Source organism: Rhinolophus sinicus, linkage group LG14 (genome assembly GCF_036562045.2).
Source record: "Rhinolophus sinicus isolate RSC01 linkage group LG14, ASM3656204v1, whole genome shotgun sequence".
Taxonomy (NCBI): Eukaryota; Metazoa; Chordata; class Mammalia; order Chiroptera; family Rhinolophidae; genus Rhinolophus; species Rhinolophus sinicus.
The window spans coordinates 52,066,895-52,092,812 of record NC_133763.1 but is presented as its reverse complement, the minus strand read 5'-3'; the positions used below and the strand labels follow the sequence as shown (position 1 = coordinate 52,092,812).

Genomic DNA, 25,918 nt, shown 5'->3' with positions numbered 1-25,918 from the left:
TTCATCTTAAGGAATAAACAAATCAATAAACATCATTATAGAGTGTGATAATCACTCAGGAGGAAACAAAGAAGGTATGTAAGGATTGCCTGCAGGGGTGGGGCGGTGCCACTCTAGCCTGGTAGACCAGAAGACCACTTCCCGGGGCAGGGCCATGCCCTCTGCTGCTGGCTGGCATGCATGCAACTCTCCATTCTCACCCACCTCCTTCCTTACCTCCCTACTCCTCCTCCCCTCTCTTGCCGAGCACCCTTCCCTCCTCACCACCTCCTCTCCATCGCTATGGTAACTCTTTGACATATTCTGATTATTCTTTTGCTTGGTGGTAGGTTCCCCAACAGCAGGTCAGCTCCACGAAGGTAGGCATTTTGTAGGTTTTGTTCACTGCTATATCCCTAACACTCGGAACAGAATTTGGCACACAGCAAGTGCTTAATAAATGTGTGTTGGATAAATCAGAGTGGACTTCATTTATCCCTGGCTAGCTGAGCATGAGCCCATGACCTAGGAGGAAGGAGCCAGCTTTCCAAGCCCGCGGCCATTGTCAGAGACGGCCTGGGCAGTCGTGTCCCTGATCTTCCAGGCCGAGGGGAAGGACACAGCTGGTCCACCTCAGGCCATGTCCCTCTCTGGAGACATGGCCAGGATCCAGGACCCAAGCTTCTGAGGAAGAGCCTGCTCTCATTCTGCTCAAGCCCCAGACCCAGAAGTCACCATTGATTCTTCCCTTTTCCTCGCTCCCCACACATTGTCCTCTTCATTTACTCACCGCTTACATCTTGAAGCTGCCCACCTTGGTCCAAGCCTCCCTCCTGTCTGCCTGGAGCACTACGACACCACCGCTGGCCTCTGCTCTTCCTCCCCGCTCTTCCAGACCAAGCTCACGCAGCATCCAGAACGCTCGTTTTAAAACATAAAACATCTCCCTGCCTAAAACCCATCAGTGGCTTTTCTTCAAGTAAAACCTCACTGAACCTCATCTCCCATCTTGTCGGCCCTCTCTCCTCACTACACTCAAGCCCAGTGGCCTCCTCTCTCTCTTTCAAATACACCAACTTTTCCCCATTTGTTTTGAGGTTTCCCTCATCCTGGGATGCTCTTTGTCGGCCTTTAGGCCTCTGCTGAAATGTTACCTTCTTGGCGCGGCCTTCGGGCCTGGTACCCTTTCAGGTGCAGTTATTCAGTATCAGGCCGCCATGTTCATTTCCTTCACGATCCCACCTCTGTCTGTATCGACTTTGTTTATTAGTGTATTTCTGCCTCTCTACTCATGGAGGCTCCGTCGGGGTAGGGACCCTTGCCTAACTCACCTCCCTTCCCAGGGTGCCTAGCGTGTGGAAGGTGCTTAATGAACATTCTTTTGAAGGAATGAACACAGGATGCTCCACCTCGTCACTTCCTATTGATCTGGGCCCGCTGACATGGAGCTTGAGATCACTCAGTACACACACAGCCATCCTCACCGTCACACACTGACACACACAGAGGCACCGGTACAGACACACTCACTCACTCACACTCACACACTCACTCACACTCTCACTCACACTCACACCTCACTCACACCCACACTCACACCTCACACTCACACACCTCACTCACACTCACACCTCACTCACACTCACACACCTCACTCACACTCATACCTCACTCACACTCACACTCTCACTCACACTCACTCACACCTCACTCACACTCACACTCACACTCACACCTCACTCACACTCACGATTGCACTGACTCTGGCTGTACCCGTGTCATCCTACTCTGCCTGCCCCACGTCTTTGCCATTTTGGATGGCCCCTCCCTGGGAAGCCACCTGCTCCCTCACAAGGGGTCCCTCCGTGTCCCCGTGAGCCTCTGGGACTTGGCCTTTCCCTCTGACCAGTGTTCTCTGCCAGTTCTTCTATAGCAGTTGGCTCAGATATTATGTCTTTGACGTGTTCGCGGGCCCTTGGCATCTCATCCTTATCTCACTAACAGGACACTTACAATGCTGTTGTTTTGTGCACTTGTCTCCCAGGTAGACTCTGGTGTCTTCTCGAGGGTGAAGGTCTATTTTAGTCCTGTTTGATTCCCAGGGCCGACTGGCCCATATACAGAGCAGGCGCTCAGTACCCGTGAAGGGGTTGCTTGGGAGGCCTGGCCCTTTATTGCCCAATTTCTTAGCTCTGTGATTCTGTGGTCCCTTCAGTGACACCTCACCCTGTTAGCGCTAAATGTGACCACTTCCTGAGTTTTCCCTCCCAAACCTCTAATCCTGAGGCTGGCCTGTCATTGAGGTCCTCAGCCTCTGCCCGGCCAGGCAGCATCAGGGCACAGACCTTATTCTTCAGAGGGTCTCTGAAGACCCATTCTGTCACTCAGCACACACATCCTAAGCCACAGAAATGGGGCACTGGTTTCTGCCCTATGCTGCAAGGATACGACCTCAGGAAAGGACTACTCAAGACTCTCGGGGCTGGTCCTCTTTGGGATGCATCCTCTGAAACAGGGAAGGGTCAAACCAGAGGAAATTCAGTCCGGGGAGCACTCTGCCTGCGCAGCTCGTGGAGTTGGAGTTCAGAGAGTGATTCCAATGAGGACAGTGTAAATGCAGAATCAGGTCACACGGCCACAAGACAACAGCAAACCCTCTGAATTCAATGCAGCCACCAAGCACTTGGACCACAGTCCTATGGCATGGCCCTCAGCACTGAGGACCACATGGGAAAAGTCCAGCAGTAGTTTGAGGGTGACTCTACCGGGAGTCCTAAACACCCATCCACACACATTAGCTCTCGCAGCCCTGCCTGAGCCTAAGTGGGTACTTCTTCAATTAAAAGGTGCAGCGACACCCGCCTTTCTAACCCTCCCCCCAAATGAATGTCCAAGCCAGATGGCCAGGCTTCAGGGGAAAGGCACGGGCTTTGGAGTGAAATAAATCTAAGTTTGAATCGTGATACCCCCATGTGGGGACCTCATTCAACAAATAGTTACTGAAGTCATTCTCTGTGCCAGACACTGTGCTAGACAGACCCGGGGAGAAAGAAGAAAACAGAACAGACCTGGATGTTGGACAAATGACTTTGAACTTGTGGGTCTCTGCTTTCTCGTTTAAAATAGGGTGACCCCCTAGAGATGGTGGCAGGATTTTATGAGATAACATGTGTAATTGTGGAACTATTTACATTATCGTCACTGTTATTAATAGACACATGACAGCAATATGTGTGAAAAGCCGTTCAATTGTTTAAAGTCTTGAACTCAATATTTATGCTAAGAAATGTATCCTAAGGAGAAGCCCAAATATGAAGAGACAGATAAAGGAGAGAGACAGGAAGAAAACAAAGCACCGACTAAACACATAAATTTGCCAGGCACTGGGCAAAATACTAGCATTTGTTAATTCATGAAAATGAGCAAAGGAAAAACAAAACAACACAAGCAACTGAAATATCCAGCAGTAGCTTTTAATGAATGGACGGTTTCATGGCCATTTAAAGTAATTATAAAGACTGTGGAGCAACAGAGAAAAATGCTCATGACATCACGTTAGGTGGAGAAAGTAGGTTACAGGTGTAGGTGTGCAAGTGACGACTGCCGCTATGCACGTCCCCAGGTACGACCACAGCCATGCAGAACAACAAGGCCTGCTCCAGAATGATGGCTGTATGAAGGAGACATTTGTCCCACTGTCTGCTGGGCTATTGTATTGTTTGTTATGTCATTTTTATGGGTGTGCTTTTCTTAAGGTGCTCTATTTGCAGGTCATGTCACTCTCTCCTACATGTCCCCCCCACCCCTCCATCAATTTTGAGAGGGAAAGATAAAGATATTTTCATGCTAGAAAGTCTTGGTAGGTAGCAAATCTTTGAAAAGGTATCAGCTGCATTCAATGTATTGCTGTTTCCTGAAAAACGAATCAAGGATCGCCTCCTTTCCATTCAGGCCTTTGATTACTCGTAGCATGGCTGCAGAACTAAGGTGTCCACCACCAGCCCCACCATCACCAAGTGGAGGGCTTTATGTCCCTGGAAGGGCCATGAGCAAAGGCAAAGGCCTCCATCCGTCTGTCTACTTCTGCCTGTCTGTCCTTCCATATAACCCACCCCTCTGCTTAACCATTCAGCCACCCTCCCTTCCTTGGACAGGCACCATCACAAAACTCCCCTGCAGGAATGAGGGATGTATAAAAAAAAGTCCTGATTCTTCAGCTAAAAATGTCAAGGACCACTTTCCCAAATGGGGTCAACGACGCAGCACGACAGGACCCATGAGACACGCTTCTCATCTTTTCCCAGTCCCTGGTGGGCTGTTCGACAGCTGGTTCAATAACCGGGCGGCTCCCAAAGGGCCCAGTAATCAGGTCACATTTGTCACCAGGGTCCTCCCTGTCCCAGTAGCACAACTGGCTGGAGCAGGAACTTCAAGGCATTCCAAGCATTTGCCACCTAACTCTGTCACATACTAGCCCTGTAGGTGGGTTGGGAGGGGCTGTGCAGTATGTGCTTGTCACGCGGCCAGCTGAAAACCTGTTTCAATCAATTAAACAACGGCTCTCATCACACAAGCCTTGTTTGTGACCTTGTCAATCAAGCAGTAATTCGGGTTGATGAGGTCAGAGGACCGCAGACCTTCTCAGCCTTGCATCAGACTGCTTAGAGACCTAGCTCAAGCCCTAATGAGGGTAGATGGGGAAACTGAGCCAGGCTCGGCTTGGATGTGTTCACAGAACAACCTAAAGAATCAGCATTTACTGAGTGTGTTCTGTGTCAGGTCCAGTGCCAGATGCCAGGATGGCGGGGACAGACCAAGCCCATTTCCTGCCTGAGGGCAGCACATAATCCAGTGGAGAAAACAGGTCCTAAAACAGTGACAGTCAGTGTATGAGGGGGACTGTGACAGCAATCGGGACAGAGTGCAGTGAGAGGCCAGCGTGGCAGCGGCCACAGGGTCCCGGAGACCCCAGAGGCCTTCTGGAAAGGAGGCCCTGGAAGGGGCCTGGCCGGCACAAGCAGACTTGGTTGTCCCTGCGAGATAAACCCAAGGGGAAGCACGCAGGGGTGGGGCGGAGGGCCCGGCAGCTCCAGGGCGGCGGCTGCTCACACAGGGTGCTCAGGCGGCAGCCGCCACCTTCAGCGGTGTCCTCAGAGGTGAAGACATAGCCACGGCAGGACCTTCTGGGTCCTGGACACACTTAAAGCCTGCGTACCTCTAGGTCCCTGCTTATTCTTCATTTTGTCTGGAATAGCTTTTCTTTTCTCCACCTGACCCCAGAGCCCCAAGCCTACCAGGCCCAGCTCTCGGGCCGCCTCTTCTGTGAAGCCCTCCTGGAGTGACTCAGCCCCAGAGCCGCGCCCCTCTGCTCATTCAGTGTTTCATGTCTAACTCTAGGACCACGTTTATCAGGTGGCACCCCAGCTAGTTTGTGGGTCCTATCTCCATCACCTTCATCTTTCTATCCACAGCGGCCCGCACAGTACCCCGCACATAGTAGGTACTCACATCTGACGGTCGAGAGACCAACTTCTCCCAGGATTAGCTCACACTCAGCTGATCCAGAAGCACCACCCGGAGCCACTTCCTGCAGGGTAGAGCTTGTTGTCATGGCAGGAAGCCACCAGCTAACTTGGGCAAAACATGTCTATGTGGAATTCAGCCAGCTCCGCAGCCACGACGCCCCCGACCAGCTGCCACCTCCGACACACACCTCGTTTTCTGATGTTTACAGGAAACTTGGAGCGTGCGGGGCGCCAACAACTGTCAGCCACCCCACAGTTCTGACGGGGCGCTCACTGCATCTGAGATGCCGTGGGTCCAGGACCCGTTAGTGGCTGGAAAGAGAAGAGGGAAGAACCCACTCGTCATCAAAGACAAGGCTGCTTCCTTTGCATTGACAGAAAAAAACAATCTGATTTCCATTATCTTCATTATATACTTTCCCGATTTCCCCATAGTGGGCCCATCTTACCCGTGGAGCCACATTTTTATTTAAAAGAAAATTTAAGACACCCTGAGTGGGAGTAGCAAGGTTAAGGCACACAGTCACTGACTGATATTATTGACAGGTTACCAATGGGATCCAACTGGCTGCAGCCCTCATCAGTCATTGGGCCTGAATGGGGACGCAAGAAGGTAGTGAGTGTGTGTGGAAAGGCAGAGGGAGCAGGACTGTGGGGGCCTCCGGGGGTGCTGTCGGGGCCCTGATGTCATCAGCAGTGCAACCTCCATCTTGCCAGGCTTCTTCCCAAGTTGCTCTTCTCTCCCTTACTCAGTTTACCAACCTTCCAACTCAAGCCCCAAGACCTGGGCCCTTCAAGTGGTTCTGCCCCTTGAGTTTTCCTGCCTGGCATGGGAACAAATGGTTCTGCCTTCTTCTGTAGAAAAAAGGCGGGATGTGGGATTTTTTTTTTTTTTTTTTTTGAAGGGAACTTCATTTGGGAAACCAAGAGGCAAGCAGAACAAAAGCTAGTGAATACCAAGTGGTGGAAGTTGAAAGTGGTACCAAATGCAGACCTTATCCTGCAGCATTTGATGGAGCAGGTTGACTGGCGGGGCAAGCCAGGACTCCACCTTCTTACTTCTCCCCCCAGGTGCTGCCCCCACACCTTTACTGACATGGTCCAGGAAGGTGAGAAAAGAAAAGAAAAGAAAAGAAAAGAAAAGAAAAGAAAAGAAAAGAAAAGAAAAGAAAAGAAAAAAAGAAAAGAAAAGAAGCATCTGTGCTCTTTCTTATTTGGGGCTCTGAACTGAAGGCAGTTTTACCCCACCCCCACCCCCACCCCCCAACCAGCATCCCAGCAGCCCCTGGGGCTCCCTTCCCACCTGGTGCCTGCCAGCAGCAGGTGAGCTGGCTGAACTTTCTCTTCTCCCTCTTCTTACCAGGAGATGGCGACACTCCCTCCCTGGTGTTGCCTCTCCTAGGGCCCCTCTATGCGCCAGTGTATTTCTCTGATCTGGGGCCTCCATGCCAGCTGCTGGTTAGCAGGCTAAACGCTCACTGATTGGGGCTGTCATGGGCCATCCTGTCCATCAGCCCTTGGGCCCTCCTCCCCAGCATCCCTCACCTCCCGGCTCCTGGGCAGGACTTGCTGGGGCTCGTCTCCCTGGCACCCCTCTCCTCAAGCCCAGACGCCATGTGCCCACCTCCTGGGCAGTACTGGGGCGTCTCACCGCTGAGCCTCACTCTCTACCTTAAGGTCACCTCGGCACAGGTCCCTGTCGTTCAGTTTCGCCCAAACCCTCCACACTTCGTGCTTCCTTCTGCTTGCAATGTTCTGATTGTTCCTGAAACTCTGGCTGGCCCCAACCCCACCTCTCCAAGTCTGAAAACCCTTTTTGAAATCCAGCTCTGCCATTTGGACAAATCTGTTGACCCTTCCAGGCATAAGTCACATCTGTGAAATAGGGGAAAAGATAATAACTCCAAGGATCAGGTGAGAGACAGTGTCAGGAGATGGTGGACCCTACGTCTGTGCTGTGGGATTTCTTGGCCTCCGGCCGCAGGCTACCTGGTACCTTCGCTCTTTGGCCTCACCACCTGAGATGCATTCTCTCCCTGGTTCAGGATGTGAGCCCCCGTCCGAAGTCTGGCTTCTTTGCAGTGTTGTGGTTCCCTGTCTCTCTTGCCTATGCCCCACTCACTGGGGTCCTGCAGGGGCCTCCCTGCTGTACACCCAGCTCAACACTAGGTGGCAGCCTGACCACAGGCCCTTGCTGGATTAGCCTCTGCCTGGTTCCCAACCAAGGCCTGAGGCTTCAGCTGGGTTACCCCAGTGCCAGGCCAGTCTCGTGACCTGCCCTGCCCCACAGCTGCAGCTGTTGGCAGCAGAGACCCAAGGAAAGCTTCCTGCTGCTAAATACAGGCCGAAGCTGCGGAGACCAGAGGGGTTTGGGCAAGGTCCTCAGTCAGCTCTTCCGCCAGCCGAGGCTACCTTTGCAGAAGGAAGGTGCAACATAGCTGCAGGTGGAACATGGGAGGAGCTGAGGTTGGGCGGTGGCAGAGGGGCTTGGCATGGCAGCCTCCAGGGCCTGGAGTCCCCAGGAGCCCCTGTGGCTCCGAGGCCCCGCTGAGCCTGGGGACACAGACTTCCTCTGTTCAGCCTTTCTGTCACTTACTGACTCATTCCCCTGGTCGTAAGAGCATGATCAAGCCTTCCCCATTCTAAAACGATTCTTCCTCGACCGCTCTCTCTCTCTTCACCACCCGTCTCTTGGTCTTACCTTCTCAGCCAAACTTACTGAAAAAGCTGTCCTCACTCTCTCTCCCCTTATCGCCTCCCACTCACGCCTCAACCCACTGTATTCTGCCTTCTCCTGTGCAACGTCACTGTGTCGGGAGCCAGCCAAGCTCCCATATGCCGGCTCCAGGATCTTTGGAATGACACAAAGCCACACAGCTGGGTGCTTTCCCTGAGAAGGGCAGGGACAGCCTCCCAGGGTCCCAGAAAGCTTAGGCACTGAGGAGAACACAGCCGCTGCAGGGCTCCAGCCCAGCCCTCATGCCCGCTAGAGCATGCTCCTGCAGACCCGGGGGACGGAGCAATGCAGGAAGCACCTGACCAGAGGACAGCGCCAGCCTCTCTACAGTTTGTCCCCTGCAGAAGAAGGGCATTCTGAGCATCATGTCAGCCCGGGGAAACCTAGGACAAGAGCTCAGAAAGCAGGGCCTCTGCTGGTGGTTCAGCTGAGATGCAAATACTCTGCCTTACGGGCAGAGTACTCTCCTAGTCCCAAGGATGGCAGAGCAGCCTGGGGCTTTGCTCCCGCTCTTTTCTCTGATTGCTTTCCCACCACACCACTCCTTCTAGGCCCAGAGCAAAGGCAGGCTCTGTGGAGCTGCCCCAGAGCCGCTCAGCCCCGTCTGAATGAACCATCCTTCTCTTCATACTTCTGAGGCGCGTCGTTCAGATTCCTTTCACAGCACTGATCTCGGTTTCTCTTTCATTGATATTCCGTATGGCTGTTTTGTCTATGCCCCTGACAAGGTTACAAATTCCTGGCAGGCAGGAACGATGTTTAATCCACGTCCGCATACCCCACGGATCTAACCCTGTGTTCTAGGCATTTGATAAATGCCCAATGAGTTGAAAAGAATTTTCAAAGCATTGCAAAGCACCCTGCAGACAACCATGCAGGCTCATAAATTCAAAGTAGATGGAGAAAATAGGAGTGATCACATAGGTGGGGTTCATCCGGGAAGACTTCCTGGAGGAGGTGAGGCTATGCAAGGAGGGGCTGAGATGCAGGAAAGAAACCTGATGGTCAGCTTCTGGGCAGGAAAAGCCAGGCTTCCCTCCTTTTTTACCCACCTTTTCTCCCCATTCCGACACAGAGAGTGGCAGGCTAGCACAGTGGCTAAAAATGTGGACTCTCAGGACAGACTGCCTGGATACGTGTCCTAGCTTGGTCACTTAATAGCTGTGTGACCTTGGGTCAGCCACTTCACCCATCTGATCTCCATTTCCTCCCCTGTGAAATAAGGATAACAATAGTACCTACCCACTGGATTGTGTGAGGATTAAATGAGACATAGATTAACTCATTTAATCCTCACACAGCCCAGTAAGGTTGGTCCTGTATTACCCCTACTTTACAGGTGAGAAAACTGAGGCTCAGAGAATGAAGTAGGGTGGGGAGATCATTAGCATATCTACCCCACAATGTCAAACATTCTCCAAACATGACAAACGTGGACCTGCCCACCCCAAGCCACCCAACTCTTTCCCTGAAAAACGAGAAGCATAGTCATAGTTCCAAATAATACAACTTTGCCTTTGTCATAATTCATAACCATCTGCTAAGTGCTTTCTCACTGGATCCTTGCTATGTCTAGGAAAGCGCCATCATCACCCCTGCTTCTCAGATGGGCCCTAAGGCTGTGGCAGAAGCTGGTCTGAAAGGCAGGTGCCAAGGCTCCTGTCAGAGGGCCTCCCGCCCAGAGGGTGGCCTCAGGCATCGGCAGTGGCCCCACACCCCCTCTTCCTCACACCCCTCCAGTGACTAAACAACCTGTTCTCCAGATGAGCCCACACCAGCCTCTGCCGAGAGCCCCCTGTGGCTGCTGAACATCTGGCTCACAGCATCAAGGTCAGTGAGTTTATAGCCCGACTGCCAAGGCCCCAGGGTCTAGAGGTGACAGAAAAGAAAAAGAAGACCATCACCAGAGGATACAGAAGACGGTGTTTAAAAGTAACTTGCAAAATAAGAGAGTTTAGTTTGGAAGACTGTAATTTTCCATCTCCAAAAAAGTGGACAAAGTAAATGAACCAAAAATGTGTGCATGAAACACAAATATGGAGGGGAAAAATGTTCTCCTCACAAGATAGGGAGTTCAAATCACAGCACTCAGGTACCATCAAACAAAGTGGGGACTTTTCAAAAATTATAAAATGGTATCAGTGATTTTGTAGGGACTCAATATACAGGTCTGATGATTTACCAAGAAACTGGGATTGTGAGGGGATAGACTATGAAAAGCCAGAACTGGGGAAGCCAGAACGTGTGGTGGTTAATTTAATATGTCAACTTGGCGAGGCCAACGTGCCCAGTTGTTTGATGAAACCTCAGTCTAGATGTTACTGTGAAGGTATTTTTTAGATGTGATCAACATTTAAATCCATAGACTGAGCAAAGCAGATTACTCTCCATACTGTGGGTGGGCCTCATCTAATCAGTTGACGGCATTAAGTGAAAAAGATTGAGGCCCCCCCAAGGAAGAGGGAATTATCCCTTCACACTGTCTTTGCACTCAAGACTACCACATCTATTCTTGCCAGAATTTCCAGTGTGCTGGCCTGCCCTGTGAATTTCTGACTTGTCAGCCCCCACAATTTTGTGAGCCATTTTCTTAAAATAAACTCTTTCTATTAGTTCTGTTTCTCTGGAGAACCCTGACTAATATGAAGAAACCAGGGAGAATGATTCCAGCACAGTGCTCCATCTCCACAGCCTCCCGGGAGCGGTGACCTAGCCTGTAGTTGTCAGTGCCTATGAGTAGGGACAGCTATTCTTATGCTAAAAAAAAAAAAAAACTAAAAAAACAACAACAACAACAAAAAAAAAACCACCACAACCAAAGGTTTGGACATATGTAAGAGCACAGCCTTCCTCATTTAAGAAACAAAAGAAATGATCTGTCGCCGTACAAAGTTATTATGATATTGTTGAGTATGTTCCCTGTGCTTTACATTACATCCCTGTGACTTACTTATTTTATACCTGGAAGTGTGTACCTCTTACTAGATTTACCATGGTGATCACATCGTAAGGTATATAAATGTGGAATCACCATGTTGCATACTAATTGTACACTATGTTGAAACTAATATATTGTATGTCACCTATACTTTAATTAAAAAAAAAAATTCAAAAAGAGAAACACACCCCTCGTGGTAGAGCACAGCTGGCCCTTCCCCGATGGAATACCTCAGGACATCACCTCATACCTTACTCCATCCTTAATAAAACCTTCAAAGCCTCTTTTAACTCAGGTCTTAGGAATGGACAGCAAAAAGGACTTATTAGAAATGATGAACCCACGTTATTGTAGAAATTATTTGAACTTTGATAAAAATGTGAACTTAAGGAAAACTGCATTCTCAACAAATTACAAAACAATTTATAGAGTGCTTCCGGGGTGAAGTAGAGTCCTTCCTCCCTGGGGAGCGGGTGAACCACCCAGGTGTGGTCCTGTCTGGATTTCCTTCTTGTGCTACTCTGGTTCTGTGTCACCTACGGAACCTTTTCTTTGTCAGCACACCTCCCAAGAGTCACACCTGTGTGCCACAAGCTTTTATAGAAATTGCAGAGGATTTCGTCGCTTTCCATTTGCAATGACTCAAAGTCCAGAATTTTCATCAATTGTAATCCAAACTACTTCTGGTCCTATTTTGCTACCGAACAGAGAAATACACGTTGGAATGTAAGGAGATTTGTCTTCTACAGATAAACACACCCACACATTGTGGTACATTCTAGACACCCTTGGGATCTCCCTCGTGGACATAGGAGCCTCTGGCTTGTCTGTTTAACCACGTCGAGACCTCGTAAGGTATTCGAGCCCAGTCCTAGGTAAACTGTGCTTCTGATCTATCTTCACAATCGACATCAGACCCCCTCCGCTCTCAAGGGCTTGCTTTTAGCAGTCACCAAGAGAAGCATGTATGCTCTTTCTTTATGCTACGCACCATCCATGAAGGGAGAGGCAGTGAATAAGCTCTGTGTTTAGAGAAGCAGCTGAGACTCAGAGAAGGAAATCACTGGGCTCCTAAGTGCTAGAGCCAGGATATATCCCGACCAGCTGGCACAGCTGTGAAGCCCTCCCTCTGTGCCCGTTTTCACAACGACAGGTCACGCCTGTCCAAAGGCAGGCTAAGAAGAGAGAGATTCGGGAGCACAGACAGTGTCCCCAGGTTCTTGGCTGGTGACAGCACATGAAGAGGCTAAAACGTCTGTCATCAGTGACCCAGATGCTACCTCAGGCCACCATGCCTATGCCTCGGAAAGCTGTTTTTGAGAATTTTCCCTCCTCCAGGAACACCCTACACACACCACTATTCCTCAGCGTGATCTTCCACCTACGTCCTTGTTCCCACGCAGCTCAGGGGGCTGGGAAAGAGGCCTGCCTGCTGACCAAAACACTTTCCTCATCACTGATGGGCATTCGTGGTCCCCACTCTCCCCGCAACCCACCACGTGCCAAACGTGTCCAGTAAGAGGCCACCGAGCCAGGAATAAAAACACACAGCTCCAATCTCCACGCCAAACTGTGTGACTTTGGACATGTCCTTTCACCTCTTTGAAACTCAAGTGGCTCCTGTGAAGGAGGAGTGAGAAGACCCTTTCAAGGTGTTTGTGAAAAGTTATCAGATATGGGAAGTCCCCTTAGCACAGCGGCTGGCACACGGCTCGGGCCCAGCCCGTAGTGGCTCAGATGAAGCTTAGCCTCAGTTTCTCCATCGGTAAAGGAGCAGATTTATTGCCCCAGCAGGGTTTCCTCCATACCCGACAGACTCCTCACCACCTCCTCAGATCTGTCTTCCGGTGTCCGTGCTCAGGACGTCCCTGTCACCTGAAATGTATGCCTAAGTTCTACGTGAATGTTTCGCTGGTGGCCCTGGGCTTCTGTAACTGCCCCCTGGAGCCACCGACTGCCACCATCCCGCCTTCCAGGTCCTGCCCGTCGTCAGCTTCCCTCAATAATCAGCGACTCAGGCACAGTAGCCAGGCCCACAATGGTATGCATGAGAAATGAGAAAAGTGATCTCTGCCTTGACCCCGGCTGCCACTTCATCAGCACAGATCTGAAAAGGGGGGGCGGGGGGGGGAACACACTCATGTGGCCTAATATGTAGTCTTTGATTCTCTGCAGTGGTTGGCAGGCATGTGGATTCAGGGAACTGTAATTGCGAGGGCAACCAAGCATCAGAGATTTTCAGCTCAGGACCCAGAGAGCGAGAGTGGGTGCTTAGCAGGGGGAGACCAGCCGGTCAGTCACTGCCCCCCGAGAGTCCCAGGGCAGCTTTACGTGCAGACAACCAGAGCAGGCTCGCTGCAAGGCTAGGTCTCGCTTTCTGCACCACAAAGGTTGTAGGAATTGAACAGTATTTCCGTCCGGCTCATAGATGACTACAGTTTCACTTTGGATTGACCTGAAAATCATGGCTCCCAACATGAGCTTTGCCCTCATTTGTTTTGTAATCGTTAATGGTGTGTGAACGAATCCAAAGGTAATCGAAGGAAGACTGTGGGGAACCCTTCTGTGGGGAAATAAACGTACCATTGCTAGCGAAGAATCACCCACCACGTTTTCTAATTTCTATTTTAGATTTTTCTGGGTGTGTCTGTTGTTCATGACTTATACATCCGTGTCTTTTAAGAGACAGAATGAATGATCTATCTGAATGTTAATTTTGTATACATTCCTCTTCTCTGTGTCCAGAAGGGCTTACTCCCTGCTACTACTTTAAACAACAACGACAGCAATAACAACGCCTGAAGCACATCTCAGGGGTCGTCGCCTTCACACCCGGGGTGTATGTTTAACCTCAGAATAACTGTCACGCGGAAGCAGGACTTGTCACTATTTTACAGACGACAAGCAAGGCTCACCCGTTAGGGACCTAAGACCATGGACCCAGGGAGGTGGTGGAGCTGTGTTGGTCTCTCCACCTCTGAGACTGAGAGCCCTGTGTGTGTGCCATGTTGTCATTCTAATATCAAGGGCTCTGAAGGTAACGAGTGTGCACTTACCAATAGCCGGGGCCCCTCGGTGACGTGTGCACACTTACCAATAGCCGGGGCCCCTCGGTGACGAATGTGCACATTTGTCAAGAGCCAGGGGCCCAGGATGACCTCAGTGGACCACAGCTTGCCATCCCTCACCCTCCTCCCGCTAAAGAAGGGCTGTGTTCCAAGCCCACGCATACTCCCTAGTCAGTGGCTTGCACCTCTGCACGCCCTCGGTGATCCTGTGTCATTCAGTGTGCTTGCAACACCCTGTCATCATCCCTTAATCCTGGCTTTCTCCCTGGGAGGGGCAGGTGCTTTGATCAATGGATGAGGAAATAGTTAAGAGCGGACCAAGCCTAGTGGAGACCAGCTCAGGCAGGTTTGCAGGGGCACCAGCACAAATCCAGTCCGTGCCGACTAGCGCCCCAGTGGGCTTCACCCACTGTGGTCCAGGGACCCTCACCACCCCCAGCCCTGGATGCCGAGCGATCCCACTCTCTCCCCATGAGCACAGGTTGAAGCCCAGTAACTCCAGTGGGATGGAATCCAGGGCCAGGCGTGGTACCGGGACACGTCGCCCAGCCTTCCTGGTTTCAGGGCACACTGTGTTCTCCTGAAGAACAAACAGGGCTTCACATCAAGTCGTTACACATTTCCTACAAACCAACCTTGTCTCCAGAGCAGGGCATAATCAAGAAAGCATGACATAGTGAGTGGACGGGCAGTGATCACGACGATAGAGGGAAAAAAAGCTGTAAAACATGCACCAACAACAGACGGCTGAGGGACGTAACTACTCTGTTCGCCACGTGTTCCCTGCCTGGATCAGGACTTGGAGGAACAGCACGGCCAACGCAACCTGTTGGGTTGGGGATTAGGCCCCGAATGTCTCATAGAGAGTCACTAAATCACTGGCAGCCTGCCAGCAGGGACGTCGCCGCTGGATGCGCAATCCTGGCATTTCTGCGTCTGAACATTTGCACGTGTGGACTTCCAGGCCGCTCTGACCAGAGCCCAGGGAGGTGGGTTTGGGAGAAAAGCCTCCAAGGGGACACAGAGGAGACAAGGAGGCCCAGAACGGTCCCCTGTTCTTTTGTCTCTTGTTCCCCCGTCCCTCAGTCAGGATGTGTGGGCCGTGAGGCGACAGGTAAATTCTCTCATCACCCAAGAAATTCCAGGCACAGCGATCTGGCTTTCAGACTGGTTTTTGTTCTTTTCTAAGTGCGAAGCCTGGGAGTATGGAATTTTCCCATCTTCTGCTTTTGGGGAAGAGACCTGAAGGGCCACCCTCTGACCACTCCCCACTGCCAGCCCCCTGTCCCACGTCACCATTCTGTACTCCTGGCTGGAGGTAAAGGTGTGTGGTGAACAGCCTATTTTATTTAACATTTCACGGAATTGTGCCTTCCATGACCAGATAATTACTTTTGATGTGTGTGTCCTGCTCTCCCAGTTAGACTGGTTTCCTGGGAAAAACAATCTTACTCTTTATGTGTAGCCCACCATGTATAGCAAACACCGGCGGTTAGGTATTTGCAGAAATCAGTAAGTGGAGGGCAGCAGTGACTTTCTGAATAAGTGCGTTAGAAGAAATCAAAGCGCAAAAATGAGTTTGTTTCTTTGAGATTTGTTTCTGATTTGTAGAGCTTGCTTCTGTTCACTCTGTGGCTGAATGAGGAGAGGGTAAGACTGACTCAGCTACCAGCAGGGGTCCCTGGCCTCTCCATGCCCTCGGCATGTCCTTGAGATGTAAATACTAAGTTAAGTCACTCATTTGCAACAATGCAAACTAACAAATGTACACAGTCAACTAGAGACTGAGAGTCCCAATCTCTCCCACCTCATCTCCCCAGCGCCCCCCACACAGACACCCCCATCACCTCTGCTGCTATGGACCCACAGCCCCTCACCCTCCCCCAGGTTCAGTCCTGCCCCAGGCACAGGAAGCAGGCAGACCTAAGTTAAAATTCAGGTCTAGGTGTGCAGTCTTGGGTCATTTACTTAACCTCTTTGTACCTCAGTTTCTTCATCTGTAAATTGGGTGTAATGACACCTACCTCCTCATTACCTCACAGATAAAGAACCTGGCTTGTTGCTTCCCTCATTTACTTTCCCTTAGTTCCCAAACTTTTTTGGAAGTTCTAAGTGCAACCAGAATTCAATTATTCCGCGAAGGCTGACCTTAAATCTTAAAACACCCATCCGTTGTTTGCACTTGCACAAAAAGTTACTGCTGCGTGCTGGCTGACGGACGGGTGAGGACTGTGAAGACGCCTGAAGACGTCTCCCATCCAAAGAGCCCCTGGCCTTGCTGCTACTGGTACTTTCTGCAACGGTGTGGCTTTTGCAATGTCGACAGTTCCTTTGGGACTTGCCTTCGGAGCTCAGGATGCTACCTTCTCAGCATCCTCAAGGAGGATGGATTTGATGTTTGTAAAGTGCTGAAAATCGTGGAGAGGGGTGGGAAGCAACAGCGCATTGTAATGGAGGGGGCCATGGCGCGAGGCTGAGGGGCTCTGGTCCTGCCCCTTGCCTGCTTCACTGCGTGGCCCCTTTCCTGAGGATTTCTCAGTGTCCTCTCTTAGAAATGGGGCTTAGCCACACCACCCACTTCATAGGCCAGCAGTGAGTGTCCGACAGAATGAGAGGACAGTGACATCAAGTCAAATCGATGGTGACTACCATGGCTGTTACCCTCTTGGGGACTCCCCCTGGCATTGCCAGGCCCAAACTCCGTGAGAGCTGAGCCAGCTGCCGTAGCCGTCAGGCCTCAGCCCTGTGTCGTGAACAGAGCAGGCACAGAGCAGGCTCTCCGTAAATATTTGCTGGTTAGTCGACTAGCTGAGCTCCCTGTCTGTGCAATGAGGGTGGCACATAATCATCTTAAACTTCTCCTACCAGCTATAAAATGCTACCTACCCAAAGAATGGGGGGCAGGGTTAACCTTCTTTCTTTTAATCAAGTGTGAGACCAGCTAGAAAGAGGTGAGATTGGATTTTTTGCATGTCTCATAAACTGGACAGGAAAGGCAATTCTGAATCAAGAATTCCAAGAATGTTCTAAGTAAGGGCAACATCGCCAGAAAACATGGAGAGCCTCCCAAAGCGACCACTTTGAAAGGGCTGACCCTCAGTAGATGAGTATGTTCTCAAATGTTTCTATAAAGAAAAAAGTCCTGTGACTCTACAATCACACGGAGACACAGATTGTTCACCAGGAACCCCACCCATGCCCAGTGTCGCTGAGCCCATCACATGGGGGAGACGAGAGACAGAGAGAGGGCACTAAATGTGGCAGGAAAGGCCTGGTAATTAGACCAACACAGCCACCAGCCATGTGTCAAAAGGTGAGACACAGGAGAAGAGAGGTGGGGCTGGGCTGGGCCGAGCCCTGGATGAATCAAGCCTTCGCTGGGGTGGCCGGCCTGTGTAAGCGCTAGTCTCTTAAACCCCCTATAAAAGGCTGTCGTCCCGCTGCCCCAGCACTGCACACACCGCTTAGCAGCCGCTTGCCTCACCCTGCCTGTGTATCAGGTAAGCCCCCTTGCGGGGAGTCTCTTTCTCACTCTCAGTGTCTGCTGCTCTGAGCTCATAAAACCAAGGTCTCTTGTGCTTAAGGTTCTGGCAGCTTCTAGGTGCTGCTCAGGGTCTGTGAGACCAGAATCGGGTTACCTCTGCCAACCCGGACAGTTTACTTCTCCTGGAACCTTCTCATAGAGCCAGGGGCTTCCGTGACAGCCCTCCCCCACCCCAGGGCGCTATGCAGGCAAGACAAGTTTGTGGATTTATTCTAAGGGATCTGAAGGGTAACTAGGAAAGGCCGTCGGATTATTTTCAGTGTTTCTGGGTCAGTGGTTAAGGTCTGCCGCCTGGTTTTTAAAACAAAAACACAGGATCTTCTCATGTCTCTGCTGAGGTGCAATGTTCTGAGGTTTGTACTTTGATGTACACAAGAAAGCAACGTCTGCCTGAAAGTTTTGCTACCGGATCATACAAAGGACACCCCTGAAGAGCCTCTGGGGTCCGTAACCCCAAATCCTCCGGCCTCACTGCCCTGCTTTCTCCAGAACCAGCTCTCCTTCCTTCCTTTCCTCTCTTGCTTCTCTAATCAGGATATACGTCGCCTTGCGCCCTCTCCTTTCCATCTCCACGGGGCCCCTCTCCCCCATTTCTACAGCCTTGCATCTCCCTTTGCATTTGAACCCTGCTATCAGATACCATCTCCTCCCTTAGGTCTCCCTGAGGCTTCTGCTTAATGCATCGCCAGGTCTCTGCTTCTTGCCCATCCAGCTGCTCCCAGGACTCATGTCCACCAGCACCAGGCCCCCCTGGCTGATGAGAAAGAAAATCTCTCCCTTCAGTGGGAACCATCCCTCACAGGTCACCAGGGCTCTGGGCTTGCAGGACCCGCACATCCTCGGACAGGCTGACCTCTTTCACAGGTCCGAACACTGCAGACAGAGCTCACGTTCAGAGAAGCGTGGAGTCTCAGAGCAGGAAGACCTCCCACCCAGGGACAGCGTCCCAGCAAGTGGTGGCTCCGCCTCTCCCTACACACCTTCCTAAGAGACAGTGAGGAAGAACCAAGTTGGGTCCCTGGGTCCCTGCGTGGCCCCTGCTGACTCACATACATACTTACTGCTTGTGGGTGTTTCCAGTAGGACCCTAACCCCTGCGACAGGCAGTGATAGACTGGAAAGACTGTCCACAGGACAGTGTCTCTGAGCTCAGAAGATACGGATTCTAGGATTCCTTGGTCCCTTACAAGCTGTGTGGCCTTGGGCAAATCACCTAACTTCTCTGAGCCTACTTCCTCACCTATAAAAAAGTGGAGACAATAAGGACTACAAGAGATGGTGCATAGGAAAGTGCTCTGTGAGCAGCAGAGCATTTATAGATGTACATAAATTATATATGTGTGTAACAACATAATAATGAAACTTAATAGCTAGCTCTCAGTATAGGCCAACATCTGTCAAGTCCTCTATACGAATGATCTCTTTTCACCTTCAGAATAAGCCTACTAGTATTGCCCTCATGTCATGATGAGTAAACTGAGGCACGGAGAGGCAAAGCAGCCTGTCCCAGCTCCCCTGACCAGTGCAGCTGACCCAGGCCCCTCCGTCCCACCCATAAATACGTCACATAGGAAAGGAAGGCATAGAAAATGCAAGGAGGGACTCAGAAGCAGGAGGGCTCCCAGGAGGCCCTGAGGTTGACTATGGCGCCCCCAAGGGGGGCTTTTCTTTCTCCAGCTTGCCTCCCAAGATGCCTCAGTTACTGCAAAACATAAGGGGGATCATCGAAGCCTTCGGGCGCTACGCCAGGACGGAGGGCAGCTGCACAGCGCTGAGCCGGGGGGAGCTGAAGAGGCTCCTGGAGCACGAGTTTGCTGATGTCATCGTGGTATGATGTGCCCCCAGGTGGGGAGGGGCCACGGGGAGAGGGGGGACCGTCTGCCTGCAGGAGACAGGCTTTGCCTCTGGAATCTGCGGACCCAGCTGCCTGCCGGTCCTAACGGAGGCTGTGCAGGCAGGGAAACGAAGGTACAAGGGATGGTAGAGAAAGTACCTTGACTTCAGTTACTTGGGAGACAAGGTAAAGGGACAGCTCAGGGAGGAACACAGCTTTTGAATAGTCTAGCAATAAAAATAATAGCTACTCTTCACTGCTTCTGAAATCTGATACGATACCCATTTCCTCTATCAGAAATCTGTCACCAGCAATAAACATCCATGAGAAGCATGGCTCTGTGCCTTGTACAAAGCGGCTGCTCCAAACTATTGGCCGAGGGCTGACCTCAGAAACGAGGCTTTGGAGAGCAGGTTGTTATCAGCCCCCTCGGGAGACCCCTTCTCAGGCCCCATGGCCTTGTGCACAACCTGCCTCTCCCTGCCTATGGTTCACAGCGAAAGCAGCCAGGGAGGTCTTGGAGGCAGGAATATGTGGGCACAGCAGCTCAGGGCCACCTGCGCCCCACCCGCCTTATCTTGGGGCACCACGTGGGCCTCTGTGAGGACCTCATGGAATTCCCCTGGGGCCATGTTGCCCCTGTGCTTTTCTTGGTGTTGGGCTGGCTGGTGAGACTATGGCGTCAGCGTCAGGGCAGGGCCGAGGACAGCCCAAAGAACCGTTATGAGCACAATCCTTTACCCATGGGCCAAAAAGTGTGTCAGACACAGAAGATACAAAACAAAGGTGCTTCCTATCCTTGCTGGGGAGAGACAGGACTGAAAAAGGAAAGCGATTTTGTGTTAGTGCTGCTATAGCTGAGCGTGTGTGTGTGTGTGTGTGTGTGTGTGTGTGTGTGTGTACACACCCCTGCGTGGGGGAGTGGGGGTGGGGAATGGGGTGGAGCTGGTGGGCTCAGGCTCGGTGGGGAGCCTGGGAGCTGAGTGGACCGGCCTAAGCACGTCCTCCTCAGGGAGGGGTGTTGACTTAGCCTCCCCTTCTCCCCAGAACCCCCACGACCCAGCCACTGTGGATGAAGTCCTGCGCCTGCTGGATGAAGATGACACAGGGGCTGTGGAATTCAAGGAATTCCTGGTCTTGGTGTTTAAAGTTGCACAGGCCTGTTTCAAGTCACTGAGCGACGGTCCTGAGGGAGCGTGTGGCTCTCAGGAGTCTGGAAGCTACCCCCAGGGGGACTCATCAGTGCTGGGGGGAGGACAGAGCAGTGTCACAGAGGTGGGAGGGGCTGGGGGAGGACAGTGTCATGAGGGGGGCAGGCAGGCTTGCAGAGGGCAGAGCGGGGCTGGGGCTGAGACCCAGGGTCAGCCCACCGGCTCGCTGCAGGACAGTCACCATGCCAGGCAGTCTGAGTCCCAGAGACAGAAGGCAGAGAGCCAGCAGGCACAAGTTGGGGGGAGCGTGGAGCCAACCCAGGGAGTGGGGGGAGATCAGAGTCATCAGACCAGAGAGGGGGGCGCAGAGAGACCGTCCCAGACCAGGGAACAGGACAGAGCCCACCAGACAAGTGAGACCATAACTGGAACCATAACTCACACCCAGACTGTGGAGCAGGCCGGGAGTCGTCAGACAGGAAGTACCAGCACCCAGTCACGTGAGTCCCCCTATGGTCAGACCAGACAGACAGAGACCCACAGTCAAGACAGGTTCCAGACGAGCCAGACAGTGACAGGAGGACACCTTCAGACACAGGGAGGTGCCACCCAGACTGTGGAGCAGTATGGGGGCCGTCCCACAGGAAGTACCAGCACCCAGTCACAAGAGTCCCCCTATAGCCAGACCAGACAGACAGAGACCCACAGTCAAGACAGGCTCCAGACGAGCCAGACAGTGACAAGAGGACACCTTCAGACACAGGGAGGTGTCACCCAGACTGTGGAGAAGTATGGGGGCCGTCAGACAGGAAGTACCAGCACCCAGTCACGAGAGTCCCCCTATGGTCAGACCAGACAGACAGAGACCCACAGTCAAGACAGGCTCCAGACGAGCCAGACAGTGACAAGAGGACACCTTCAGACACAGGGAGGTGCCACCCAGACTGTGGAGCAGGCCGGGGGCCGTCAGACAGGAAGTACCAGCACCCAGTCACAAGAGTCCCCCTATGGTCAGACCAGACAGACAGAGACCCACAGTCAAGACGGGTTCCAGACAAGCCAGACAGTGACAGGAGGACACGTCCAGACACAGGCAGGGTCACATATCCAGAACACGGATCAGAACAGGAGCCAGACTCCCAGCCACACAGGGGCTGGAGAACAGGGACAGACCCAGGGGCAGTCAGGCAGTGGGCAAAGATGGACACACGTGAGCAGCGATGGGGGGAAGGAGACAGACCAGGGGGGACAGGTACAGACTGGGGCAAGCCCCGTGACAGGCAGACAGGACGGGAGCAGCTCACGAGACCCAAGGCCCAGCGTGGCGGGGGGGCAGGGAAACAGAGCATCCTCGGAGGTTAGCGAGGAGTGGGTTGACGACCACACAAGGGAGCCAGTGATCCCAGGGTGGGACCAGGGCGGCCTGCCCACTGGCGTGCCCGCAGCGCAGGGCCAGGAAGGAGCCCAGCCGGCAGGGAAGCAGGGCCTCACAGCCCGGGGGCTGTATTCCTACTTCAAAAGCGACAAACCGTGACTGTCCTGGACTCCAGGGCCCAGTACTGGAAGAAGGCGACTGGAGAAGGGCTGGCTCGTCCTGCCATGACCAGTCCACCCGGCACATCCCTGGAGATCAGCTGTTCATCATGCCTCCCTCTTCCTCAGTGAGACCATTTCTGCAAAGTGCTTTCTAGTCTAAGCTCGCCTGTCGTAGCTGCCTTGCTGTGCAGACCTTCTCAGAAGCAGGAAGACACAAAGCAAGTCATCCCTTTGGTCGAATTCTCCTTGGTGTGTGGGGTTTTCAGAATTCTTTTATCTCTGCCACCTGTCTGCTGCCCCATCCATCCTAGTGCCTCAATAAAACCTTCCTATGCATCTGAGCTCTGTGTTCCGTTCAGTCACTACTGGCGTGATGGGTGACGGGCCTCAGGGCTGTGATGATGAACTGGGTATACTCCCCACCCTTGAAGAGCATCCTGTTGAGAAAATACTGCATGAGATCCCAAGAGTTATAGAGTCAGAAGGGGGGCATGGCACTTTTACCCTTGGTGGAGATGGATCAGGAAAGGTTTCAACCGGAAGAGGCTTTTCGGCAATGCCCTGAAGGGTGGGTAAAGCTATTCTCAGTCTTCCACAACCTCTAATTCTAGAAGGTTAAGTCTCTGTTTACCTGTAAGGCCACAAAGGAAGGCTGACATAAGGTTACCAGTAAATGGATGAAGGCCACGAGGGGCTGTGTAGGGGACGGGAGAAGGCATGTGTCACCAGGAGCTGAGCCAGGAGCCACGTCTGAGCTTCCCTCCCCCAGCCTCTCTTCATCAGTGACGCGTTCTCTGCCCTCAGAAAAACGTTTAATCCATTTTCACACTGCCGTTTTCTTCATGGCATTATCCCCATAAACTTGGACTAACATGTCCCTGATTTCACTTCCACTCTTGCCAAGTTTAACAAGAAATTTAATGTTTGTTCGTTGCTCTGATTCAAGCTCAGATGTTCTCGCAATGGCACACAAAAACACGCAACAACAATAATGAACACCACTCAGCAAGGCAAGGCTACACGTCAACACAAACACAGCTGTGAGACACTGATATACCAAGGTTATGAAACCTTACCGAGCTGTTTGTGCAGTGCGGCCAATGTAAGCGCGTGGTGGCAAATTCACGAACTTAATTGTCAGACCACATATAACCCACCACTATACTAACCCAACAATAAAAACTACACCTTCTACACATAGAATATTTAGTACTAGGCCACAAAGAAAAGCTCAATGCATTACTCAAAAATAGAAATAATACAAACAGAATTCTTACAGGCACATGTAATATCAACAAACTTGCCAACTCTCTGTTGCTGTTGTGGTTGGAAATGAACAACAGACACTCCCTCCATTAAACAACTCTTGGATAAAAGGTGATCAGTACAAAATTAAATTGCAGAACTTTTGGAAAATGATGACATTTAAGCTAGTTATATAAGGACCACAACTATGTGAATGCTCCAAGGAAAAATCATAGCCTTAACTATATGTTAATAAAAATTAAAATAAGTGAGTTAAATGTGCAAATTGAAAGGCTAGAAAAATACCAAGGAGGAAATACAAAAAAGTATATAAGGAAGAATTTTAAAAGGTATGAGATAAATTAATCACTAAGAAAATGGAAAGGCAGTATAATAAGTAAATATATAAACAAATAACCTATATTTTTTAAGCAAAAAAGTAGAAAACCACTAAGCAACTTAATTTTTTAAAAGGTACAACAGGGTGTGGGTGAGAAAGCATAAGAACACAAAATAAGAAATAACAACAGGCAGAAGATATAAACAGGTACTCGACAAAAGAAATACAAAGATCCTTAAACAGATGAAAATGTGCTGCGCTTGTTTGTAGTAATAGAAACACATATGAATGCAAAGGGAAAGTTCTTGAAGGAAATTTAAAGTGCTACTCCAGTGAACACATGAGTGTTGAGAAAGCGAACCATCCTTATTGCTGACAGGGAGAGTTTTAGTGGTCTGGATAGAAGATCAAACCAGCCACAACATTCCCTTAAGCCAAAGCCTAATCCAGAGCAAGGCCCTAACTCTCTTCAATTCCATGAAAGCTGCAGAGGTGAAAAAGCTGCAGAAGAAAAGTTTGAAGCTGGCAGAGGTTGGTTCATGAGGTTTAAGAACAGAAGCCGTCTCCGTCACACAAGTGCAAGGTGAAGCAGCAAGTTGTCCAGAAGATCTAGCCAACATAATGAATGAAGGTGGCTGCACTAAACAACAGATTTCCAAAGTACACAAAACAGCCTTTATTAGGCCTTCATAGCTGGAGAAAAGTCAATGCCTGGCTTCAAAGCTTCAAAGGACCACTGACTCTTGTTAGGGACTCATGCAGCTGATGACTTTAAGTAGGGCCCTTAAAATTATGCTAAATCTACTCTGCCTGTGCTCTGTAAATGGAACAACAAAGCCTGGATGACAGCACATCTGTTTACAACATGGTTTACTGAATGTTTTAAGCCCACTGCTGAGACCCACTGCCCCCCAAAAAGATTCCTTGCAAAATATTACTGCTCATTGATAATGCACCTGGTCACCCAAGAGCTCTGGTGAAGATATAAAATGAGATTCCCGTTGTTTTCATGCCTGCCAACAGCATCCATTCTGCAGCCCATCGATCCAGGAGTAATTTTGACTTTCAAGTCTTAGTAGTTAAGATACACGTTTCATAAAAGCTACAGCTGCCATAGATGTGGATTCCTCTGATGGATCTGGGCAAAGTAAATTGAAAACCTTCTAGAAAGGTTTCACCATTCTCGAAGCCATTAAGGACATTTGCGATTCATGGAAAGAGGTCAAAATAGCAACATTAACAGGAGTTTGGAAGAAGGTGATTCAACCCTCATGGGTGACCTTAACGCGTTCAAGACTTCAGTGGAGGAAGGAACTGCAGATGTGGTGCAAATGGCAAGAGAACCAGAATTAGAAGTGAGGCCTGAAGATGGGACTCAATTCCTGCCATCTCATGACAACACGGGAACAGCTGCTTCTTCCGGGTGAGCAAAGTGGCTTCTTGAGATGGAAGCTAGTCCTGATGAAGGTGCTGTGAAGGTTGTTGAAATGACAACAAAGGATTTAGAATATTACACACACTTAATAGAGCAGAGGCAGGGTTTGAGAGAACTGACTCCAATGTTGGAAGAAGTTCTACTGGGGGTGCAATGCTATCAAACAGCATCATGTGCTACAGAGAATCGCTCGTGAGAGGAGGCCGTCAGTCAGCAAACTTCATTGTCTTATGCCGACAGCCGCCACGGCCGCCCCACCTTCAGCTCCCACCACCCTGAGCAGTCAGCAGCCATCAGCATCGAGGCAAAACCCTCCACCAGCAAAAAGGTTACAACTCACTGAAGGCTCAGATGATGGTTAGCATTTTTTTTAACCATATAGCATTTTTTAATTAAGGTATATATACACTGTTGTTGTTGTTTTCAGACATAATGCTATTGCACACTTAACAGACTGCAGTACAGTGTAAACATCACTTTTATATGCACCAGGAAATCCAAAAGTTTGTGTGACACGTTTTACTGCGGTACTTGATTGCAATGGTCTGGAACGGAACCCGCAAAGGCCGCGAGGTCTGCCTGTGCA

The 25,918-nt window shown here is 50.9% G+C and overlaps 1 protein-coding gene and 1 long non-coding RNA gene across 4 annotated transcripts in view; one reads left to right on the top strand and one right to left on the bottom strand.

Moving 5' to 3' along the window:
• Positions 1 to 25,918, bottom strand: part of LOC109451576 (uncharacterized) — a 420,408-nt gene that overhangs the window by 65,798 nt on the left and 328,692 nt on the right. The gene's annotated exons all lie outside the window — the stretch shown is intronic.
• CRNN (cornulin) lies at positions 17,484 to 22,653 on the top strand. Of its 2 annotated transcripts, none has more exons than XM_074318966.1 (3): positions 17,484 to 17,747; positions 19,469 to 19,619; positions 20,673 to 22,653. In XM_074318966.1, exons 2-3 carry the CDS (start codon positions 19,482 to 19,484, stop codon positions 22,308 to 22,310), a joined length of 1,776 nt encoding a protein of 591 aa, XP_074175067.1. In that variant the 5' UTR covers positions 17,484 to 17,747; positions 19,469 to 19,481; the 3' UTR covers positions 22,311 to 22,653. The 2 variants fall into 2 exon arrangements, with proteins under 2 accessions (XP_074175067.1, XP_074175068.1); XM_074318967.1 differs by having other exon boundaries at positions 19,449 to 19,619.

Coding starts and splice junctions, on each gene's coding strand:
- CRNN (XM_074318966.1), top strand. CDS start 19,482: ATGCCTCAGTTACTGCAAAACATAAGGGGGATCATCGAAGCCTTCGGG. Junction 19,620..20,672: donor AGTTTGCTGATGTCATCGTG/GTATGATGTGCC, acceptor CCTTCTCCCCAG/AACCCCCACGACCCAGCCAC.